Source organism: Pyrus communis, chromosome 11 (assembly GCF_041283825.1).
Source record: "Pyrus communis isolate YQ-2024b chromosome 11, ASM4128382v1, whole genome shotgun sequence".
NCBI classification, from domain to species: Eukaryota; Viridiplantae; Streptophyta; class Magnoliopsida; order Rosales; family Rosaceae; genus Pyrus; species Pyrus communis.
Window position 1 is genome coordinate 1,763,962 of NC_142575.1, and position 23,582 is coordinate 1,787,543.

General features: G+C 39.5%; 3 protein-coding genes and 2 pseudogenes across 3 annotated transcripts; 2 read left to right on the plus strand and 3 right to left on the minus strand.

Annotated features, from left to right (window-relative positions):
- Positions 1 to 2,676: 2,676 nt before the first annotated feature.
- Positions 2,677 to 5,196, minus strand: LOC137743234 (G-type lectin S-receptor-like serine/threonine-protein kinase LECRK3; annotated as a pseudogene).
- Positions 5,197 to 6,810: 1,614 nt separating this feature from the next.
- On the minus strand, positions 6,811 to 9,207 carry LOC137743233 (G-type lectin S-receptor-like serine/threonine-protein kinase LECRK3). Its single transcript, XM_068483111.2, has one exon. The coding sequence runs from the start codon at positions 9,205 to 9,207 to the stop codon at positions 6,811 to 6,813; it is 2,397 nt and encodes a 798-aa protein (XP_068339212.2).
- A 2,690-nt stretch (positions 9,208 to 11,897) lies between these two features.
- LOC137743231 (G-type lectin S-receptor-like serine/threonine-protein kinase LECRK3) lies at positions 11,898 to 16,858 on the minus strand (annotated as a pseudogene).
- Positions 16,859 to 18,770: 1,912 nt separating this feature from the next.
- LOC137742781 (histone H3.2) lies at positions 18,771 to 19,489 on the plus strand. Its single transcript, XM_068482730.2, has one exon. The coding sequence runs from the start codon at positions 18,876 to 18,878 to the stop codon at positions 19,284 to 19,286; it is 411 nt and encodes a 136-aa protein (XP_068338831.1). The 5' UTR covers positions 18,771 to 18,875; the 3' UTR covers positions 19,287 to 19,489.
- Positions 19,490 to 20,738: 1,249 nt separating this feature from the next.
- On the plus strand, positions 20,739 to 23,571 carry LOC137743540 (G2/mitotic-specific cyclin S13-7). Its single transcript, XM_068483454.2, has 9 exons — positions 20,739 to 20,997; positions 21,423 to 21,486; positions 21,582 to 21,636; positions 21,748 to 21,975; positions 22,062 to 22,190; positions 22,273 to 22,521; positions 22,602 to 22,763; positions 22,858 to 23,039; positions 23,134 to 23,571. The coding sequence occupies exons 1-9, from the start codon at positions 20,955 to 20,957 to the stop codon at positions 23,273 to 23,275; spliced, it is 1,254 nt and encodes a 417-aa protein (XP_068339555.2). The 5' UTR covers positions 20,739 to 20,954; the 3' UTR covers positions 23,276 to 23,571.
- The last annotated feature ends 11 nt before the right edge of the window (positions 23,572 to 23,582 follow it).

The following is a 23,582-nucleotide window of genomic DNA, read 5'->3' on the forward strand; positions in this document are numbered from 1 at the left end:
CTAAACAAGTCTTAAATATAGTGACTTCGATAGACTCTACTTCCATTTTCCACGTACATATATACGCGATTGATTGATGTGCTAAGAATACTACGTATTTGTTTATTGCCAAATGATTACAGAATGCATGTAAAAGAGATCGTCCATTTGAATGTGAGCGTTCACTCCGAATTAATTGGTAACAAGAGTGGGGTGGTGGTGGGGTGTGTGTGGGGTGGGTTTTGTGCCCAAGCCAAACGCCAGACTGGATTGCAACAGAAAGGTGTTTCTTTGGCGTAAGATGTGCAGGCCCTCGGTGTCGGCATATATATGAAGCATGCACGTTTTAAGTATAACCATATGCATGCAAGTATGACAGCTGTTCATTCTGATATTCACCATTCACGTTCAATTTGTTCAATTTGTTTGACGTCGGTTCATTTAAATTATTTTGTTATATTTTAAGCACGTATGTATCACACTTAGTATTATAGTTTAATAATATTCATCTTTATTTAAAAATGAGAATTCTTAAGTTCGATTATCGTTAAAAATAAATTTAAACCAGATTATTACTAATCCATTATTGAACGAACAGATAAATAAAATTGTAGATAATATTTTTTTTCAAAAAAATAATAACCAACCCATGGTATGCATGTGATTGAGAAAAAAGGCACAACGTACGTACTGTATCGTCATAAATAAAAGGTGGAAGTGAATGCAGAAAAATAAGAAAGTGGAGAGGGAGAGAAATAACAAGTCCTCTTCTCCGTGAGAGAGCCTCCTTTGTGAGTGATTCCTTCTCTCCGTTGTGAGAGTAAGAGTGATAGTTGATAGGGTGCTCCGTACCCTGTATTTACCCCATCTGCTTCTATTCCATCCTTTTACTTTGGTTGGCTTCCCAAGTGGGTAGGTTTGCGGATCTGTAGTGAATTGACCCAGCTAAGCGGAGGTGGTTTGGAATTAATTGACCGAGCTAAGAGGAAGTGGGTAAGGCAATTAATTGCAACCGGTGGAAGGTGGTAAACCCACAACTACCTTCGATCCCATCAATGTGCAGGCCAGGCTACCTCAATTTCACTCCCACCAGAGATCTGATACTGGTGGGAGTGGGGGATGGATCAACAACCAGCTACTGGTTAGGGGAAGGAGAATTTATGGCGGATCCAGAACTGGTAGCCAGGTAATGTGAAAGGAAATTACTATCCCCCACCCAACACAGCATTTATTGAAGAGAAGATGGAGTCAGCTACCAGAGAGTCAGCATTAAAGAATAGGGGGGATTTAATGGGGGTGGGCACGGGCCAGGGCAGGCTCAAATTTGAAGGAATTAGACTCAGCCCATTTTAAAATGCATCGGAGTTGCCCGGGCCGGGTATATAAATTCTGAGATTGAGAACCGGACCTAACCCGGCCCGTTTGAGTCGAGTCCACAGGTCAACGTTGATTTTGACCATTGATTTTGAACTTTGGGTTGATTTTTTGGGCTTTCATCCAGGACCTTTCCTAGGCTAATTTTGACGTCTTGGACCCGTTTTTAAAGTTCGTTTTCCCAAATTCAACTGTTTGAGTAGAGTTTGACTGAAGGTACCCTTTGTGTGAATAGGTGCAATTAATAGCAGTGATTCCATTATTTCTTTTTGGTACAGCTTTGCACCAACGGTGTACAGTGAGTGGAGCCCTTCTAAAAATGCATGTTTTGATAGTAGAAATGCATATATGAAAAGCATGATTTGATGACTATGTTTTATGAAACGTTTTATGAGATAACATGCTTACTGAGGCTAATTTGAATTATTACTATTTTTCCTATAACCCGTGTTCTTATAGAATATCCGATGGATGACTATATGATATTTAGAACATGTTTAGAACACCTCTTTATAGTATAGATGATGGATGCCTTTATAATATGAAGTTGATTTTCAATATATGTATGTTCACTGGTTTTGTACTTACCTAGTGGTCATTTCCGCTACAAGACGTAGGGATAGATCCGGTCCGTCCCGGGCAACGGTTTGGTGTTAGCATAGGGCCTAAAGTGTGTTTCCTCTGGCTATTTAGCACAGGGATGGGGAGTCGGCATGGGGCCTGAAGCGTATTTTCCTTTGACTGTCTGCTCAGAGACGAGGACCCGGCATGGGGCCTGGGGGTTATCGGACATTCACTAGTGATTATTATATATACAAGTTATAATTTGAGACATTGCACAACATGCTAGGTTTCGGAAAACCTATGTTTATCATGATATATATGTGTTTTCATAAAACTTGTGGGTTAGTACGTTTATAACTGTTTTATTATATATATATATATATCAACTTGGTCCACTCATGTTTGTTTTACGCTCCCTTCAGGACCTATGAACGAGGAATACGATCTAAGCTATGAGGAATTTCCCTACCAGTGATATTGTGTTATATCTTTTCTGCTTCAGCACCTATTGTAATAGCATTTCTCTATCTTAATTTCCGCTTGTACTCTATAATAGACTTATGTTCTGGACATGTCATGTATTTTCCTAATTTTAATAGTTAGTAGTTGAACTTTAATTTTGTGTTATTAGTCCCTATTGCATGTTTTAGCTTATTTCTCAGCTTTTGCTTAAATTAATTGGCTTTCGTCACCCTTCGGGTGTCAGTCAGCACGTAACCATCTCTATATCGGGGTTGGGGGGTGTCATGCATGTTTTGGTTTGTGACAGAAATAAAAAGCAACGGTGTTTATTGAGCAGAAATATTGTTCCTGTATACTTCCAATTTCAAAGCACAGATGACGGGAAATGAATATTTCTAAATTTTTATGGAGACAATTGAGGAATCAATTACGATCACAATCCCTTACATTGAACGTATAATGATGATGGATTCGGTGGGTTGGAGAGTTCAACAGTTCCTTCGAGCATCTGTGTGACATTTCTCATGGTCGGTCTTGGTGATGCATCCTCCTGAATGCACCAAAACGCGATCATCAAATATGCTTTCATCTCCTCGATGTCATCCTTTGCCTCATCGTCGTCGTTTCTGAATAGCTGGTGCAGTTTGTTTTGCTCATAGCAATGATATGCCCAGTCAGCCAGTATCATTTGATCTTCATCCTCCATCTTCGCTTCATAATTCTTCCTGCAGCAAACAATCTCCAATAGCAAAATGCCGAAGCTGTAAACATCTGCCTTTACTGTGACAGGCAAGCTTTTGAACCATTCAGGGGCCACATAGCCTCTTGTCCCCCTGAATCTAGTCGTTGTTCGAGTCTGCTCTATTTTCAAAAGCTTAGCTACTCCAAAGTCAGCAATTCTTGCGTTGAAAGAGTCGTCTAGAAGAATGTTTTGAGGCTTGATGTCACAATGTAGGATTTGGATACTACACTCCTCATGCAAATACAAGATCCCTCTTGCAGTTCCCAAGGCAATTTCTCTTCTTCGATACCAGCTTGGCCTTGACTCTCCAAATAGAAAGCTTGCTAGAGAGCCGTTGCTCATAAATTCATATACAAGAATTCTGTGCTGCCCTTCGTTGCAAAATCCTAGTAGCTGGACTAAGTTCTTGTGATTTGTTCTGCCAATTGCGGTCACTTCAGCTTTGAATTCCAAATCGTTCTCTCTGACCATAGTGTCCAATCTTTTGACAGCAACAGGCTTCCCATCTTCGGATGCTAAAACTCCTTTGAAAACCGTTGCAAAAGCCCCACGTCCTAGTTCTTCCTTGAATCCGTTGGTAGCACCTTTCATCTCCATGTACGTGAAACTTTTCAGATTATTGCCTTGAACGCCCAGGTAAAGCATACCCAACTTTCTTTTCTGTGATGGATAATGTGGAAAAAAAGCAAACAGGTTATGATTAGTAGGAGCAAGTTCAGAAATGCAGAGCTACCGAGGAGACCCAGCCGAGCGAGATTGGGAATTGAATTGGTAGAATTGTTCCTTATTTTGATTAGAGCTTTGTTACCAACAGTGGGATCAATCCTTCCGTTTATAAGAGGAATTCCCTTCTTCCAACAGTCGCCATTTTTGAAAATGACAACGGCACAGGAGCAGTCACTTAGGCAACTCTGCTTGCACCAATCCTCACTTACTGGCTGAAAATGCTGATAATCCGAAAAAGGCCAGTCTCCGTTTTCAAGTTCTTGAAGGTCGAAAAGATGTGTTTCTGGAAAGGCTTCATCACAACTCTGAGAAACGAATTTCTGCTTGCATCCTTTCAGCACATCATTTTCATCAATAAGGCCGTATCCATCTGGGCACTCGCAAACTGGTCCTTCAGTACTCTCTCTACATAAGCTATTGAACCCACATGCACCGCTACCTGTGGTTTCTGCGATTGAGGTGCATAAATTTGGAGGTATGAAGGAGGAAGACGACCAACCTTGGTGCCTGGTTCCCACACTACCCAAGCCAGTTTTTTTGGGGTAGACACAGTGCCTGAAAACTCCATTGTACTCGAGCATTGCTCGGTGGTAGAAATCTTGCGTTGAATAAGTATTGTCCGATATCATATAAAGTATGCTACCGTTTGTACCCGTAAGGTAAATAGAGCCAGACTGACTGAAGATGACCTGAAAACCGCTGCCCTCAGTGTGTGTTGACCAATATTCACAATTAGCGGAATCCCATGGGTAATTTGTTGTATAAAGCAACAGTCCTCCATCAGATTTTAGCGCAAACCGGAATCTCCCTGGCGTGTAATTTGATGCCGTGTAGCTAGCATAGAGTTTGCTGTTCCGTTTTAAAGTCTGCGTTGGTAGGAGTGTATTAGTTGGTTCCTCAAAACTCTCCCACAAATATTTTGAACTTTTGTTGGCCAACACAAAATTGCCGGTGTCTAGCATGGCTGCATAGGCAACTCCAGTAATACCCCAAGATCCAGCAAAATATATTGGCTTTCCAGTTTTATCCTTGAGCATAAATTGGCCATCATTTGTAAGTTCAACCTGGGATCCTTGTGGCACAAGACTACCTGCATTGGCTGACCAGACTATCGTTCTTTCTTGTATTTTATTGAACCAGATAGCTAGTAGGAACCCATCTGCTCCCAGTTGCCGAAAACCGAAAGCAAATTCACCAGATGGTGATGGCCAGGATGATGAGTAATCATCTAGTGCAGTGAGGGATGAGCCCAAGGATATATTGTTGTAAGTTTGAGCTGTAGTGGAAAATGGTAGTAGCACTAGAAGGAGAAGTAGAAAGAAAAAAGGATATGGTAGTTCAAAATCCATGTACATAATGAAGGAGTTAATGGTGAAGCTTCTGATGAGAATCATTTACACAATGTTCATATATACACACCATCATTTCCGGAAATCATCTACAATACCTGGAGATCATCGACAGCCCCGACACTAGGTTTAACTGAATTTTAATATACTTGTGCTCTGGTTGGCTGCACACATAAGTTCGCGATAATGCCAAACAATGCAGTCCTTTCCTTGGTATACACATCAAAATACTCGGATTAATAGAAAACTCAAATGTTCTCTAACAAGACGAATACAAGACTGATATATAAATATGATGTACATGATATCTCTTGCTGTTTTGATGTGCAGACTGATTCTTTGTTCAGCATATTGACAATCTGTGCAAATAGATTCTTCATTCGGCATATTTGAAAATTTTGATTATTAAATAACAATTTCATGTTTAATTTACTGACTGTCTTAGAAAATATAAACTTCTGGTCTAAGCAGATTGGCGTGGAGATTCAGATTTGTATTTGGATCATTCCATAAGTCAATTTTCTAATTGTTTTAAGAGAATAATTTTTATTCGTCATCGATCTTGTTAAACTTTTTCATACAAGGAACTTGTTCACGACTGTCTGAGTTTTGTAAGTGTGTATTTAATACGTTGAAGATGAATAAAAGAAATCAACACAGGATCTTCGAAACTGCAATGGTTTTACATGTGGGTTGAAAGCTTGATAATTTAGTCTTAGAAAATTAGTCTGCATATCCTCTATTAATTTGGATCTTGAAGCAGCTTTGGCATTGAGAATTTTTACCAAGTAATTTTAATGGCTTCACAAACGTTACTGAAGTTTGTGTGTTTAAAGGCTTCAAAAATCAGATGCTTCACTTCGTAGCCATATCAATTTTGCTTGGCATTAGTTGGGTAGTGGTATCACTTTTACAAAAAAGTTTACCAAATACTTTGCTGCTTTATTTCACAACTGTTTATTCTCACAACACAGCAGAAACAGTTTTTTTTCAAAGCATAGCAATACCAAACCAGCCCTAAGCACTTATGCAGAAAAATAACCTTGACTGATTGACGATGGGTTGATATGTAATTTGATTTAATATATAACAGGAAGTGTTTGTAATATTAGTGTTAGTTTGTTACTTATGTGCAACGTTATATATTCACATTTTCAACAAATGCAAACATTTTTACTTGTAAATTAGAACACAAATTAACTCGTCACTTGACGGTAAATCTTAGAACTCTCAGATGACTAAGTATTCCCAAACGTCAAAAACATGTTTAATTCTCTGGAAATTTCACTTCAGTTTGTCTTCAAACAGGTCATGTCTAGCTTAATGCCTCTCGTGCGAGAGCTTCATTGTAAACACATTTTTTGTTCATTACGTGCATGTTTATCTTGGTGGTAGAGAACTAGACATTAAAGAAAATGCTGCGATGCCAGGAAAATTGTTTACAGAGAAGAAAGTTTGTTACAACATATTAAAATTTCAAAATACAAATGAGAGGGAAACAAAATACTTTTTGTTGACACACTAAGGACGACCGGGCTGACCAAACTGGTGGTTTCGAGTCCTTGGTGATCAAACACATGAAAGTTTGATATCCGGAATCAATTCCAATTGCAGTCACTTCCATTGAACCTGTAGTGAGGATGGACTTGGTGGGGTTAAGACTTCAACATTTCCTTCAAGCATTCGTGTGACATTCTTCATGGTCGGTCGAAATGCTGGATTGTCTTGAATGCACCAAAATGCGATCTTCAAATACATTTCCATCTCCTCGATGTCATCCTTTGCCTCATTATTCTCGAATAGCAGGTGCAGTTTACTTTGCTGAGAGCAATGATATGCCCAATCAACTAGTATCATTTGTCCTTCATGCTCTATCTTTGCTTCATAATGCTTCCTGCAGCAAACAATCTCTAATAACAAAATGCCAAAGCTGTAAACATCCGCCTTCACTGTGATAGGCAAGCTTTTGAACCATTCAGGAGCCGCATACCCTTTTGTTCCCCGGAATTTAGTAGCCATACGAGTTTGAGCCATCATCAATAGCTTGGCCACTCCAAAGTCAGAGATTCTTGCAGTGAAGGAGTCGTCTAGAAGAATGTTTTGAGGCTTAATGTCACAATGAATGATTTGGCTGCTACATAACTCATGCAAATACAAGAGCCCTCTTGCAGTTCCCAAGGCAATTTCCTTTCTTTTGCACCAACTTGGCCTTGACCCTCCAAAAAGAAAGCTTTCTAGGGAGCCATTGCTCATAAACTCGTACACAAGAATTCGGTTTTGCCTCTCGTTGCAGAACCCTACTAGTTGGACTAGATTTCTGTGATTTGTTCTGCCAATGGAGCTCACTTCTGCTCTGAATTTCAAATCATTCTCTCCAACCATCGTGTCCAGTCGTTTAACAGCAATACATTTCCCATTATCAGATGCTAAAACTCCTTTAAAAACTGTTGAAAACGAACCACGTCCTAGTTCTTCTGTGAATCCATTGGTAGCTTGTTTTAACTCCGTGTAGGTAAAACATTTCAGATTAATCCCTTGAATGACCGGGTAGAGCATATTCGCATTTGCTTTTTGGTAATTGAGAATGCGCAAAACAAGAAAGCAGGTTATGAATAGTAAGAAGAAGTTCAGAAAAGCCGAACTACTCAGGAGAATTGGCTCAATGCGTTTGAAAGTTGAACTGTCATGGTTTCTTGCATCTGTAGAATTCTCTCTCACTTTGATTAGAGCTTTAGAGCTGAGAGTTGGGTCAATCCTCCCGTTTATAAAAGGAGTTCCCTTCTTCCAGCAGGCATCCTCTTTGAAAACGAGGGCAGCACAGAAACAGTCGTTTAGGCAATTCTGTTTGCACCAATCATCGCTTACATTATTGAAATGCTCATAATATGTCAAAGGCCAATCAGTGTTTTGCATTTCTTGAAAATAAAAAAGATCTTCTGACGAGGCTTCATCACAACTTTGTGAAACGAAGTTCTGTCTGCATCCTTTCAGCTCATCGCTTGGATCAACAAAGCTGTATCCATGCGGGCACAAGCAAACTGGTCCCTCCTCATCATTTTTGCATAAGCTATTTAACCCGCATGCACTAGGGCCTGCGTACCACGTGATTGACGTGCAGATATTTGAAGGCATGAAGGAAAGCGAGGACCAAGCCACATGCTCCGCCTTCACATTGTTCGAGTCAATGCTTTTAGGGTAGACGTGGTGCCTGAAAACTCCATTGTACTCTAGAGTTGCTCTTTGATAGTAGTCTTCCGTTGAAACTGCATTGTTTGAGATCATATAAATTATGCTTCTGTTCTGGGCTGTAAGGTAAATAGATCCAGACTGGTTAAAGATGACCTCAAAACCATTGTAATTTGTGCCGGTTGGCGGCCAATAAAGAAGATTAACATAATCCAATGGGATATTTGTAATATGAAGCGAGAGATCTCCGCCAGTTTCCAGTGTAAACAGGAACCTCCCTCGTGAATAATTCGATGGTGTGCGGCGAGCGAAGAGTGTGCTACCATGATTTATTGTCTGCGTGGGTAGAATTGTATCAGTTGGTTGACTAAAGCTCTCCCACAAATTGTTTGAATCTTGGTTGACCAGCACAAAATTTCCCGTGTCAAGCATGGCTGCATAGGCAACTCCACTAGCTGCAGCATCGGCTGTCCATATTGGTGCGACTGTTGAAGTATCTTTGAGCATAAGCCTGCCATCTTCTGTGAGTTCAACTTTGGATCCCTTCTTCACTAGATTATCGCCGTTGGCAGACCAGACAATAGTTCTTTCAGGTATTTTGTTGAACCAGATGGCAAGTATGAATCCATGCTTAACGATTTCTTGGAAACCGAAAGCAAAGTCGCCGGATGGTGAGGTCCAGCAGTTTCCGTTTTTTGCAGTGAGGGACGTGCCCAAGGATATGTTTTTCTGAGTTTGAGCAATGGCGGGAAAGGGCATTATCTGTATAAGGAGGATAAGAAGAAGAAGAAGAAAGGGTGAAGGATATTGTAGTTGAAAAGCCATGGTACGTAACTAAAGAGTCAAATGGTGGAAACTGTCAATCAAAATTATTTGCCTTATATTTCTACATTCCATCCTTTGCTGTCATCTACACTACCTTAAGATCATCGACAATCCGTCCAATACGTTTAACTGAATGTGAATTGTTCTGGTCCTTTGAAGCAGATATACTTTCTTCTCGCGTCTGCTTCCCACATAAGATTTCTAAAATTCCAAAAAAATGCAGTCCTCCCTTGTCGGTACACGACAAGGTACATACGATTATAAACTATAGTACTTATGATTTCTCTTGTTGTTTGTATGCACGAAATGATCGATGCTTTGCTTGGCATATTGAAGATCACTCTTGTAATTAGACAATGATTTCTTACAAATACATGATGTGTACTGTTTACTTAAACTGTCCTAGAAACTGAACTGCTGCTGCAACAAGAGAAATGGACATTTGGCCTTTTCGAATCAGTATTCCACATATATTTTTCAGCTAGATTTCTTTATATGTAAGCATAGTTGTTGTGTGATGTATTTTAATGCTTATGAGATGCTGGGCGAAAAAAACAAGAGAGATATTTGGCAGCCTGCTCAAAGACTCTTTGGACAGCTGAAGGATGCCGTCTAGCTCGAACCTCACTCTAATTTGGCTTGAAACCAATCTTAATACCTCGGTTAATTAGAACCCTTCATTTTAATGAACCATTTTATTTTTCGGTCCATGCATGTTTCACACGGTACTCGCTCTATAGATATGTTGTCACATCCCGACCCGGCTCCACCACATCCCAAGCTTGGGATGTGACAATTTAGTATCAGAGCCACTCGGCTGTTGGGTGCGGATGTGCCGACGAGGATGCCAGGTTCCTCTTAAGTGGGGTGGATTGTAAGATCCCACATCAACCAACGTACATATAAGGCACATCACCCCACTTCCGTTGGTCGATGTGGGATCTTACATATATAATATAGAGTAATTTCCATTTTACTACACTCAAGTTTTGCACAAATCGCATTTACTACGCTTACTTTTTTAATCATATCCAAATTTGATAAACAGAATTGAAAATATTATCCTATTATATAGAAGAAACAAAACAAAGCGAAAAATCAAATTCTCAACGGAACCCCAACGCAAGTATTAAGAGTGAAATATCCAAGTTAAAATCCACCTAAAACCTAAGTTGCAACATCTAGTTGATGGGTTCGACAAATGAAAAGTCAGTAGCTTGCCGGCCTGTTAATTATGGATCATATGCAGTTGGATTGCTTGACGTCCACACAATAGGTTTAACTGAAACAACAATTTGAGTCATTTCTAATTGGGCGAGGTTAATTCTTTCTAGCCTTCAAATGCACGGCACTTTTAGATAGTAAGGTCCAAATGACTTACATTAAACTAACATATATATAATATATGTGCGTGTGTATATGGATAAAATATGTGTGTGCACCAAAACTTGAGGTTTTCTTTGGCATATTGTGTTGTGCCTTGGCCCGTTCGTTAGTGCGGAACCGAGATTCAGATTACAACCTCACCAAAATCACACACAGTTGAACAAAATAAAATACAAGAAATAAAGATACAGAGAAATTTACGAGGTTCGGCAAAAAACTGCCTACGTCCCCGGAGAGATATTGCTCTTCACTATGAGAATAACAGTACAAGTATACATGAGTTAAATCGACATAACCCAATCCCATATCCCTTGTACACCCACTCACAGAATTTTCCCAAGAGCCTCACTCTACTCCAAGAGTTCTTTCACTAGAATACTTTTCACTCTAGCTCTCTTGATTTTCTCTCAACCCATGTTCAACCTTTTCCATGGGAGAGCCGAATGCTCTCCCCCTTGGATGCTCTCTTTCACACTTGACAAAGGCATAACCAAATGCCTTAATATAAACAAAAGGCCCCGCCTTCTCTCTCTCCTCTTCTCTCTTTCGGCTCATCACACAAGGCCAATTCTTTGCCTTTGTAAAAGCCACAAATCAAGGGCTAGACATCATAATGATGTCCCCTTTTTCTTTGTCCCTTTCTTTAGCCGAAAGTAGCTAGCACTCCACATGGTTGAGATGAAATTGTTGCCAACTCATAATATGAGCCAATCACAACATATTGATCATCTCTTTTCTTGTGTTTCTAGTGCATTTATCTATAACTTTGCTTATTAGATGCCTAGGAAAATAACGAGCTTCGGAACTTATGATGATTTCAGAGGATGGATAAGAGGAAGCATAAAAGTTTAAGCTATACAATCAATAGATCGTCACCATTAACAATGGCTTCATTCAAAGAAGAAAAAGGTGCAGAATATTGAATGAATTTAAATCACGCAACAGTAAAAGGAACCCTAATCCGCATTTTCTTTTGTTTTACGCCTCTTAACTCTTCCTAACCAGCAGTTTTCTTTGTTTAACGTTCCTTCTCTGATCACGTGATTATTTGCATCTAATTTCCTCGTTTAGGTGAATCCTGCTTAGACGGCTTGAAAATCGAGGGTTTAACTTCCTAACCAGATCAAATTTTCTTGGATTTGGTTGGGTTTGGGCTTGAGTTTGTTAATGTATGGTAATTGATATGTTTCATAAATTGATTTATACTTGCTTTCAACTTCTGAAATAAAAAATGACCAAGAGCTTTTGTGCTTTCTGTGAAACGAAGTGTAGTAGCATTGGAAATACTGGTTGCTGAAAATTTGTTACACACTAAGGACTATCAGAACCAAGTTGGTAGTTTTAAGTCCGCCATGATATGATCGAACATCTACAAATTTTGATATCCGGAAACCAATTATTTCTATCAGTTAGATTGAACACATAATGAAGAGATATTTGGTGGGATTGGAACTTCAAGAGTTCCTTCAAGTATCTGTGTGACATTCTTCATGGTCAGTGTAACAACTCGTCCCGGGATTTATGGAACAAAAATAATATTTTTGTATTTTCACCAAGTTTGGGGATATTTTCCTTTTAAAAATGGTTTTTGGGTCTTAAATAGTGTGCCCAAGGGGCCCACCCCTGATTTTGTCCCCCGAGCCTTTCGCCTCTCTCTCTCTTCTCTCATTCTCCTGGAGCTCTCTCTCTGTCTCATTTCTATCTCTTTCCCTCTCAGTGCTTTTCTCTCCGACAGGAACGCACATGCGCACCCATAGCTGCACCTGCTCGGGGAGATCATCACCATCATTGCCATCAAACCTCGTCTTTCTCTCCCTTGCTCTCGTCGCCGTGAGGACGTAGGAACCGAACTCTCCGGCGAGTTTCCTTTGTTTTTCCGGTTTGGTAAGCTTTGATTTTTCCCTCTATCCGTGTTAGTTGTTGCCTGGATGTGTTTTACTGAATTTGAGCTCGTTATTTCCAAGGTTTTAGAGTGAGATCGACTCGGGTGAAGGCACACCCATCTCCGGCGAGTTTCGTGGTTGTCGAGGAGTTTTCCGACCACCACAGGCCGTTTTACGGCGAACCAAAGGTATAAAAATACTCCTCTTGTCTAGTTCTTCATTTTGATACCTAGATGGGGGTCTAAAGTGCACATTTACAGTTGGCCGGAGCTGTAGAAGCTCCAGCGTTCTCCTCCGGTTCGCACCAGGCCCTTCAAGCCGTTTCTCCACCCACGGGCCTTAGGCCTGTTTTGGTTTCAGCCCAAAACCCTAACCCTTTTCTTGTTTTATTTTTATTTAATTTCTTTAAGACCTAAAGGCCTTAGGGCCTTGTTAGCAAACCCAAAACCCTTTCTATTTAGGCCTTGGGCCGTCTGAGTTTGGGCCTTTGGGCCCATGTGGTTTAAACCCTAAACCAGCCCACCTAAAATCTAAACCCATTTCCCTAACCCAAACCCAAAGGCCCAAACTTGGACCCAATACCCAAACCCTAAACCGGGTTGACCCGGGTTGACTATGATGGTTGACCCACGACCCTTTGACTTTGACCCATTGACTCAGTCAACGGTTAGCATTGACTTTTGACTTTGACCTGGGGTTGACTTTTTGGGTTTTCGTGCGGGACCCCTCCTAGGCTAATTTCGACGTTCTGGACCCGTTTTTTAAGTCTATTTTCCCAAATTCAATTGTTTGAGTAGAGTTTGACTGAAGGTACCATTTGTGTGAATAGGTGCAATTCATAGCAGTGATTCCGTTATTCCTGTTTGGTACGGCTTTGCACCAACGGTGTACGGTGAGTGGACCCCTTAAAAATGCATGTTTTAATAGTAGAAATGCATACATGAAAAACATGATTTGATAACTATATTTTATGAAACGTTTTACGAGATAACATGCTTACTGAGGCTAATTTGAATTATTACTATTTTTCCTATAATCCGTGTTCTTATAGAATATCCGATGGATGATGATATGATATTTAGAACATGTTTAGAACACCTCTTTATAGTATAGATGATGGATGATTTTATACTATGAAGTTGCTTTTCAATGTATGTATGTTCACTATTTTGTACTTACCTACTGGTCCTTTCCGCTACGGGACGTAGGGATAGATCTGGTCCGTCCCGGGCGACGGTTTGGTGTTGCCATAGGGCTTGTAGTGTGTTTCCTCTGGCTATTTAGCACAGGGATGGGGAGCCGGCATGGGGCCTGAAGTGTATTTTCCTCTGACTGTCTACTCAGAGACGGGGAGCCGGTATGGGGCTTGGGGGTTATCGGACATTCACTAGTGATTATTATATATACAAGTTATGATTTGAGACATTGCACGGAATGCTAGGTTTCGAAAAACCTATGCTTATCATAATATGTGTTTTCATAAAACCTAGAGGTTAGTACGTTGATAACTGTTTTATTATATATATATCAACTTGGTCCACTGATGTTTATTTTGCGTCCCCTTCAGGACTTAGAATCAAGGCATACAATCTCGACGACCAGGCACTTCCGCATCGACATCTTCGAGTCCTCGGTGTAGGACCCACTTCTTTTGTTTCATTCAATTTTATATTATTTCTTTTAGTGTTCTAGTTAGTTGTATGCTCTGAACACGTTCCTTAAATGCATATTCATTATTCTTTTATATTTATAAGCCTTATCTATCCTTTGTTTTCAGCATTTGCACTCAATAAATGACTTTCGTCATCCTCGGATGTCGGCCAGCACGTGTCTATCCTGGTATTCAGGGAATATTGGGATCGGGGTGTGTCATTCGGTCTTAGTGATCTATCCTGGTATTCAGGGAATATTGGGATCGGGTGTGTCAATCGGTCTTAGTGATTGATCTTCGTGAATGCACCAAAATGCAATCATCACATACCTCTCCATCATCTCGAGGTCATCCATTGACTCGTCGTTATCATTCTCTAACAACAGCCTCAGTGTATTTTGCTTATAGCAATGATACGCCCGATCAGCTGGTATCATTTGATCTTCATCCTCCATCTTCGGTTCATAATGCTTCCTGCAGCAAACAATCTCTAATAGCATAACGCCAAAGCTGTAAACATCCGCCTTTGCTGTAACAGGCAAGCTTTTGAACCACTCAGGGGCCACGTACCCTTTTGTTCCTCCGAACCTAGTAGTTGTTCGAGTTTGGTCCGTCTTCAAAAGCTTGGCTACCCCAAAGTCGGCAATTCTTGCTGTGAAAGACTCGTCTAGTAGAATGTTTTGAGGCTTAATATCACAATGTATGATTTGGCTGCTGCATTCCTCATGCAAATACAGGAGTCCTCTTGCAGTTCTCAAGGAAATTTCCCTTCTTTGATACCAGCTGGGCCTTGACTCTCCAAAGAGGAAGCTTGCAAGAGAGCCATTGGTCATAAACTCATACACAAGAATTCGGTGCTGCCCTTCGTTGCAAAACCTAGTAGCTGGACTCAATTTCTGTGATTTGTTCTCCCAATTGCGCTCACTTCAGCTTTAAATTCGAAATCATTTTCTCTCACCATACTGTCCAATCTTCTGACAGCAATATATTTCCCATTCTCGGATGCTTGAACTCCTTTGTAAACCGTTGCAAAGGCACCACGACCTAGTTCCTCCTTGAATCCGTCTGTAGCTTGTTTTAGCTCCATGTAAGTGAAGCATTTCAGGTTAATGCCTTCAATGCCAGGGTAAAGTTTACTCACCTTCGATTTTCTTTAATGAAAACGCGAAATAACCAAAAAGGTTATTAAAGAAATGACCAAATAGGTTATTAAAGAAATAACCAAATGGGTTACTGCTACTAGCATGAGAACAGATCCAACAAGGATAATAGCTGAATCATCTTTCTTGCTTGCAGGAGGGGCTAATGGGCTGCCTTTCCTTATTTTGATCAGAGATTTCCAACCAACATCATGGTGCTTCCTCCCATTTGAAAGAGGGATCCCCTTCTTCCAACAATCACTGCTCGCTTCCAAGAAGATGGTAATAGCACAAAAACAATCAGCTAAGCAACTTTTTCTGCACCAATCCTCATTTACAGACTGAAAATGCATATAATCTCCGTTAGGAAAATCCGTGTACTGCATCTCTTTCATTTCGAAAAGATGTGTTTCTGGTGAGGATTCATCACAGCTTTATGCAGTGAAGTTCTGTCTGCATCCTTTCAGCGCATCATTTGGATCACTTAGCGTGTAACCATCAGGGCACTCGCAAGTTGGTCCTTGATCCCCCAAGACACATAACCCATTGAACCCACAAGCACCGCCGCCTGTTGTTTCCACAACCGCCGTGCAGATATTTATCGGTGAGGATGCCACACCGTACCAAAGCCCGCCATTTGTTTTCTGGTAGATATAGTGCATCAAAACTCCATTATAGTCAACAGTAGCTCTCTGGTATGAATCTTTCAATGACTCTGTGGTGGGTGGTACGATGTCCTCAACTCGGTTTTGTTCACTGTCTGTAAGGTAAATAAAACCAGACGGGTTGAAGAATACCTGATAGTTTCCCACCGTTTGGATTGACCAGTAATGAGAATTAGGAGAATCAAATGGGAAATTGGTTGTATAAAGTGCAGGAGTTCCATTAGACTCTAGCTTAAACATAAATCTTCCTTTCGAGTAATTTGTTAGCGAATGGCGCGCAAAGAGTGAGCTCCCGTGGAGTATTTGAGTGGGGAGGATTGTATCAGTTGGATGCTGAAAACTCTCCCACAAATAGAATGAACTTCGGTTGGCCAGCACGAAATTTCCCGTGTCAAGCATGGCTGCATAGGCAACTCCAGAAGCAGCAGGCTGATCATCCCAAATTGATATTGATCCTCCTACTGTATTGTTGAGCAGCAACCGACCATCTGCAGTGAGTTCAACTGTGGATCCCTTTTGCACCAGCTTTCCATTAATGGCTGACCAGACAATGGTTTTTTCGGGTATTTTATCGAACCAGATGGGTAGTAAGAAGCCACCGCCGTTACCATTTTTTTGGAAACCGAAAGCAAATTCCCCAGACGGCGAGGGCTAGAAGGAGTTGTCATCCAGAGCAGTGAGGGATGAGCCTAAAGTTATATTTTGGTGAGTTTGAGAAGTGGTGAAAAATGGAAGATGTATAAGGATGAGTAGAAAGCATAAAGCATGTGGTATTACGAAAGCCATGATTCCAAAGAACATATTACTCATTTGCATTGCATTGGATTGTGTATATCCCTATATATTATAAATCTTTTTCGCTCTAAAATCATGGACTACCCATTTATATCATTAGGGTTTGATGTATTTTTGTTTAACAACGTAATGGAAACCTCTCTATATAAATGCTCTTAACCACTTAAGCTACATGACTTTGAGTGCAAAGTAAACTCTTTTAAAAATGGGGAGGGATCCGTGACACCCCTTTTTTTACAACTTTTTACACATGTTTTTATGGAGTCCACTTTGTAATGTATTTTAATCAATCAAACCGTCTATCTTTTAAGTCTTCCCTCAAATTTCATGTGTACAAAAAAATCACTCAAATCTAAAACCACACAACCGTTAGATTAAGGGTATTGTAGGGTTTCTTTGTAGAACTGTATTCGGCCATTTTCTTCACTACAAATGAATGTCATAGGGGTTTTGGACTTGTCTAATTTTTTGCAAGGATGATTTATGAATGATGTTCTAAAATATAAGTGATTCAAAACATTATGGCCTCACAAAAACATGTGTAAAAAATTATGTAAAAAAAATTGTGTCACGGATCATTCCACAAGCGTTCCCTATTGCTGTAAAATCATTGATATTATCCATCACTGCCTTGTTAGACTTCTTGATCCAATGATTTTGTCACTAAATAAATGTCTGAGCCTAAATATGATGTATTTTAATACCTTAAAAGATGCATCAAACAATGGTTTTTTGGATAATTGAAAGCAGGAAGGGCCAAAATGGTAGTGCAGTCTTCAATTTGGACCTTTCCGATTAAGATTGTGTTAGTAAATCTTTGGGAGTATTATTTCATTGGTAAAAATATTTCATAATACAAGCAAGAAGTTGACGGTCATGTTGTCTCCGTATTGAGGTACGCTCTATGTTTTTTTAAGGATGATTTTCAGACCAATCGGATAAAACACAAGATTTTTATTTTTATTTTTATTTCGAATCTGCATTTTTGGAATCTTTATATGCATGCCAGCTTCTATCAACTCATTTAGGAAATATTCAGATTCGGAACAAAAAATTTGTGACAAAATCGAACATCTCGATTGTAATGACAAAACCAAGTCACGAAGTGACGACATTATTGATTTAATATAGATGGCATATTGACCAAATTCCGAAAAACAATTATTTTAGAAAATGAAATTTATATTTTCATCATTTCAGCCAATTTTTGTAATTTTTTTGAGGTCACAATTGTTTGTATATTACCATGTGTATTAAAAATACTTTGATTTGCTGTACACATGTCAATGATTCATTGAACTATATATTGTTTTAACTCCAAAGTACTATACTTGTGTATATATACACCTAATACACGTACTTTTAACATGTTTTTGAGTCGTGCATATATAATTCACGTGTTCCACACATATTTCCGACATATTAGTGAAAATTTAAAATAGAAGAATATTAAAATTTTAAATAATACACATATATTCTTCAATATAATTTTGAACAAAGTTGTCAAATATACACGTAACTGCACCTGTTTAGTATTTTTTTATTATTATTAAAAAAAAAAAAAAAAAGACTAGTTGGTGGCTTCGACATAGCATTTCACCATTACGGCAGCCAAAAAGACTCGTAAAATCATTTCAAACTCTCATTGATCACCTTCGTATGATTCACTCCTGTCAAAAATTAAACACACGATTTACCGTGCGGACAACAATTTAACCTATAAAACCACAATTTATCTGTTTGTATGAAATTTGACAGCCCAAGTTGGAATGGGCCCTGCGCCCAATATCATTGTGCCAAGTTTCCTTTTGTTGATATCGTAAATAAATAAACAAAATTATAAATAAATATGCGCCAAAGAGAAATTCATCCTATTGGTCAGTCCAAGAGACCACGGATCGCAATCTTGGCAACTCCACTTAACCAATCCTAGTCGTCCACTAAAACCTTATCAACGCTCCAAAATCTCCCTCCAAACCATTTCAAAACACACACAAAATCTACATTTCCCTCCACCCACACACCTACTATATATACCCACCAAAATCCAAGCCCAAATTCCAACCACTTTCCTATTTCCAATTCCCCAATTTTCCCGAGAAACAAACAGATCCCAGAACACTTAGAGCCATCCCTCTCAATTTTATCGATGGCACGCACCAAGCAAACCGCCCGGAAATCGACCGGAGGCAAGGCCCCAAGGAAGCAGCTGGCCACCAAGGCTGCCCGGAAGTCTGCTCCGGCGACCGGAGGAGTGAAGAAGCCTCACCGCTTCAGGCCGGGAACTGTGGCGCTGAGAGAGATCAGGAAGTACCAGAAGAGCACAGAGCTCCTGATCCGCAAGCTGCCATTCCAAAGGCTGGTGAGGGAGATCGCCCAGGATTTCAAGACCGATCTGAGGTTCCAGAGCAGCGCCGTGGCGGCGCTCCAGGAGGCGGCGGAGGCGTACTTGGTGGGACTGTTCGAGGACACCAACCTCTGCGCGATACATGCCAAGAGAGTTACCATTATGCCCAAGGATATCCAGCTCGCTCGGAGGATTAGGGGCGAGAGGGCTTGATGATATTTGGAGAGCAATTTCGGGGTTTCATAGCCTTTGGCTTTTAAACGACGTGTAGTTAGTTGTAGATGGATCTTTCGTTTTGGAATTTCCAGACCTTAGAGGTTTGGTTCGTGTTTAGACAACAAGTCGTTTGCTTCGATAACTTTTGTGGTATAATATGTTTGAAATCTAATGGCTAATTGGATTTGTTGTTTTAATTATATGATTTCTTCCTCCCATTTAGTCTTAAAATGTGGTTTAATCATGAAAGTAATCATTCTTGCGGTGTAAGTGCTTTCAAGATACATTTTTGGTTTGGGATGGAGATTTTTTTGGTTTGAATTGGAATTTTGGGTATTTTTTTCACCCCTAAAGTTGACTTAGTCTAAAATATAAAATGCTTGTGCATTTGTTCTTTTGTGTGCATCTCACTCTAGTTTTTTGCTCATCGTTTTTATGCGGTGGTTATGCTTATTAATTTATTTATCATCATTTGATGAATTTAAAAATTTATACCTATAAACTATGTAGATTTTGTAATTTAAATTTATTTAATAGTGATAAATATGATGATGAACATCATTATTATTTAACGGTAATGAACAAAAATATTGTTATCCTATTTGCATACATGACCTCCACCTTTCGGCCGGGCCTAAATCTTTTTCAATTTTTTTTTCTTTTGCTGGGCCAATCTTTCGGTCACCATTGGAAGCCCAAGGTCAAAATGTAAAGGCCCAAAATTATTGGGCTTAAGCCAGGTTGGAGTTGGTTGGAAGAGGTGCATTGCGGAGAGGTCCAAAACAACGAAACTCAAGGCCCATATCTTTACCAATATGGGGAGGTTGGTTTGCCCATAATTGGCACTTTCAATATTCGATGTTACTACCTAAACAATTAGATGGTTTTCCCTTATGAACATATATTGTATGCTCCGGAGAAAATTTTTAGATCATATTTTATAGGCTATACAATGGGACGATTGATTGTTGGATTTTATTTTTAAATTATTTAAGATAAATTCAACAATCAATATTCACATTTTAAAAAAAGTGATCTCAAGTTAATAAGATTATCAGCTTAGCAAGAGTTCAGGGAATATTTATCGTACACAGTCTTACCATTGTTTTACAAAGAGGCTATTCCCACGACTCGAATCCGATCACAAAGAAGCAACATTTTCGTTGCTCTAAGGCGCGTTCTCAACTTCTGTATTCTGTGGTCACGGAATATGATTTAAGTAGGGAATCTCTTTAACATCCCCCTAATTACTTGTCCATGTCATAAGATAAAATTCATTTAATTCATTAAAAACCAATAAAATAAAAATTCCATATTTTAGCTTATATGGTAAAAACAGCCAAAGGTTCGTATGTGTGCATTGACAAATGCCAAACATGACTGAATTACCAATTAAGCCACGATTTTAAACCAATATAAAAAATGAATCGCAGCCGTGCACCAAAATCCAACGAATGAGATTCAAATAAAAAAATTTTGACCGTTGTGGCCTAATGTCGGTTCGTAAGCTTCAAATAGTACCGTTTGCTTTGCTTTTAGGCTCCTGAGACAAGAAACGCAAAGCGCAGAGCGAAACAAAGAAAGAGAGAGAAAGAAGGCGATTTTCGTTTGAAAATTCACTGAATCCGGAAACTCTAGAGGGCGATAAGGAGATCTCAGCCATCAATGGAGGAAGCCAAACCAGCGATTGTTCCACAGCAACCCAAAGGTATTCGCCGATCCCATTTCTGATTTCTGAATTGAAAATTTGAATTTAAATTTAAAAATCTGGGTTCTTTTGATGTGATTCTATCTGGGTTTTGTAGAATTCTCCATTTAAATTTCTGGGTTTTGTTGAGGCGATTTTATCTGGGTTTATCAATTTTCTTGTTTATTTTGATCTGCCCGTTTCTTTTCTTGTTCATATTTTTTTAATTCGTAGTGGTGGATTTGATGGGTTCCTTCTGGGTATTTGGTTTATTGTTGCTTAATTAATTGGGGCTTTTCATTCTGGAAGTATTTCGTGTTCTTTCTTGTTGTTATATTGTAGCGATTCAGATTTTTTTTTCTTTTTTTTTTTTTTCTGGGAAATCTTCATATTTTAATGGCTGGTTTCTTCGATATTGATGTATTTCGTGTTTGTTTTTCCTCAAGGTGGTGATGCACTCAGAAGGGACAGGCGAGTTCTTCAGGACATTGGCAATCGCCCCATTACTAGGTCTCTACTCTCTTTCTCCTCTCTCTCTCTGTCTCTCTCTCTCTCTCTCCCCCGCAAACACACAAGCAATTAACTAACAAATTCTTGACTTGCAGGAGTTTTCATGCACAACTGATAGCAAAGGGACAAGAAAAAGGAGTTAACGATGTGGTAATAATAATTTACCACAGCTTTTTACCTCATTATTTTTGTTCTTATGGATTTTGGTTTTTGAAACTAGGAGTTAATTGTGCTCATGGAACTGGATTCTTTAAATTATAGAACCCTGTGGTGCTGCCAGTACTTGATGATAAGCTAGCTCTCAATCGAAAGCGTGTTCCTGCCAAGAAGGTAGTTCCCAGGAAGGAAATTGACAAGCCAAAATCTGATGTTGTGGTTGTTATTAGTACTGATGAAGGAGAAGAAAAGAAGCCTGTGAATCAATGCAAGCCAGAAGAAGGGCGGAAGGAAGTCAAGACACTGACTTCGATCCTCACAGCTCGAAGCAAGGTGAGTTTTGGTTTTCTTTTGGCATAACAGGTGTTGAGTTTTTAACTATTCTTTGTTGGAGTATTTGAAATTTTTGTTTGCTGCAGGCTATGGCTCTTGGAGTGAACATCAAGCCAAAAGCAAAGATTGTTGAAATCGATTCAGCTGATGTCAATGATGAATTAGCAGTGGTGGAATACATTGATGATTTATACAAGTTCTACAAGCTCACTGAAGTATGTTGTATTCTTTTCCTCTAGTCTTCAATTTCCCCTTCTCCTTATCTCGTATCTTACCAAATGAAATTTTGGAATGCAGGATGATAGCCGTGTTCATGACTACATGGATTCTCAACCAGACATAAATACAAAGATGAGATCAATCCTCATAGACTGGTTGATAGATGTTCACAGGAAATTTGAACTGATGCCTGAAACCTTCTACCTGACTGTGAACATAATTGATCGCTACCTTTCGAAGAAGATTATTTCAAGGAGGGAACTTCAGCTAATTGGTATTAGTTCTATGGTCATAGCATCCAAATATGAGGAAATATGGGCTCCACAGGTAGTGTTCCTTGAGTTGTTTTAGTGACATCATATTTTGAGAGTTGTAATTTGATCTGAAATGGGGTTTTCGATATGCAGGTCAATGACTTTGTTTGCTTGTCAGACTACGCATACACCAGCGATCAGATACTACGCATGGAGAAAGCAATCCTGGGGAAGCTGGAGTGGTATTTGACAGTTCCCACCCCTTATGTCTTCCTGTCTCGATACATCAAAGCTTCTGTTTCGCCTGATGAGGAGGTAGTTAATTTTCCGTGGTTTTAAGTAAAACAGAAACATTGAAATTCTGTTTGTTGAACCGACAAATACTAATTTACTTACTGATCTAATGCAGACGAAGAACATGGTTTTCTTTCTAGCTGAGCTCGGAATCCTGCATTATCCGACTATCATTCTGTACTCCCCATCCATGATATCTGCTGCCGCCGTCTATGCTGCGCGTTATACTCTCAATAAGAATCCTTTCTGGACTGAAACTTTGAAGCACCACACTGGCTATTCTGAAGACCAATTGAGGTAAACTTCATTTGGAATCTGTGCGGTGTAGCTGTGATTTGTGAAACTGTTGTGTATATTTACTAATTTGGGTGTGTTCTTTGTAATGCAACAGGGACTGTGCCAAGCTCTTGGTCGGCCTTCACTTGAATGCAGCGGAAAGTAAACTTCAAGCAGTTTACAGGAAATTCTCAAGGGCGGATTATGGTGCTGTTGCTCTTTCCGTTCCAGCCAAAAGTTTTCAGCCATCTTCATGAAGTGTTGCTTCTGAGTCTGTTTACTTTTTGTAGACGAAGATTTTCAAAACCGTGTATTGTTCTACAATACCAAGTGTCTCTCGGCATTTATCTTTAGTCCTGTATATCATCAGTTTTCCGATTTGTCATTGTTGTTGCTACAACAATATAGCCATTTTCATGTCTGTTGAAATTTAGTCTGTAAACACCAGATTTGGTGCAATCTTTTCTTGCAATTCAAGCTGCAATTTCAGTTTTGATCTTGCAGTGCAAAATTGCATTATTAATGAGAATTGTCGTATTGATTCGAGTACCAACGTTGATCTCC

What these genes read in the sequence shown, in the direction of transcription:
- LOC137743233 (XM_068483111.2), bottom strand. Translation starts at nt 9,207, where the DNA reads ATGGCTTTTCAACTACAATATCCTTCACCCTTTCTTCTTCTTCTTCTT.
- LOC137742781 (XM_068482730.2), top strand. Translation starts at nt 18,876, where the DNA reads ATGGCACGCACCAAGCAAACCGCCCGGAAATCGACCGGAGGCAAGGCC.
- LOC137743540 (XM_068483454.2), top strand. Translation starts at nt 20,955, where the DNA reads ATGGAGGAAGCCAAACCAGCGATTGTTCCACAGCAACCCAAAG. An exon ending in AAAAAGGAGTTAACGATGTG is followed by an intron (nt 21,637 to 21,747) that starts GTAATAATAATT and finishes TTTAAATTATAG; the next exon opens with AACCCTGTGGTGCTGCCAGT. An exon ending in TATTCTGAAGACCAATTGAG is followed by an intron (nt 23,040 to 23,133) that starts GTAAACTTCATT and finishes GTAATGCAACAG; the next exon opens with GGACTGTGCCAAGCTCTTGG.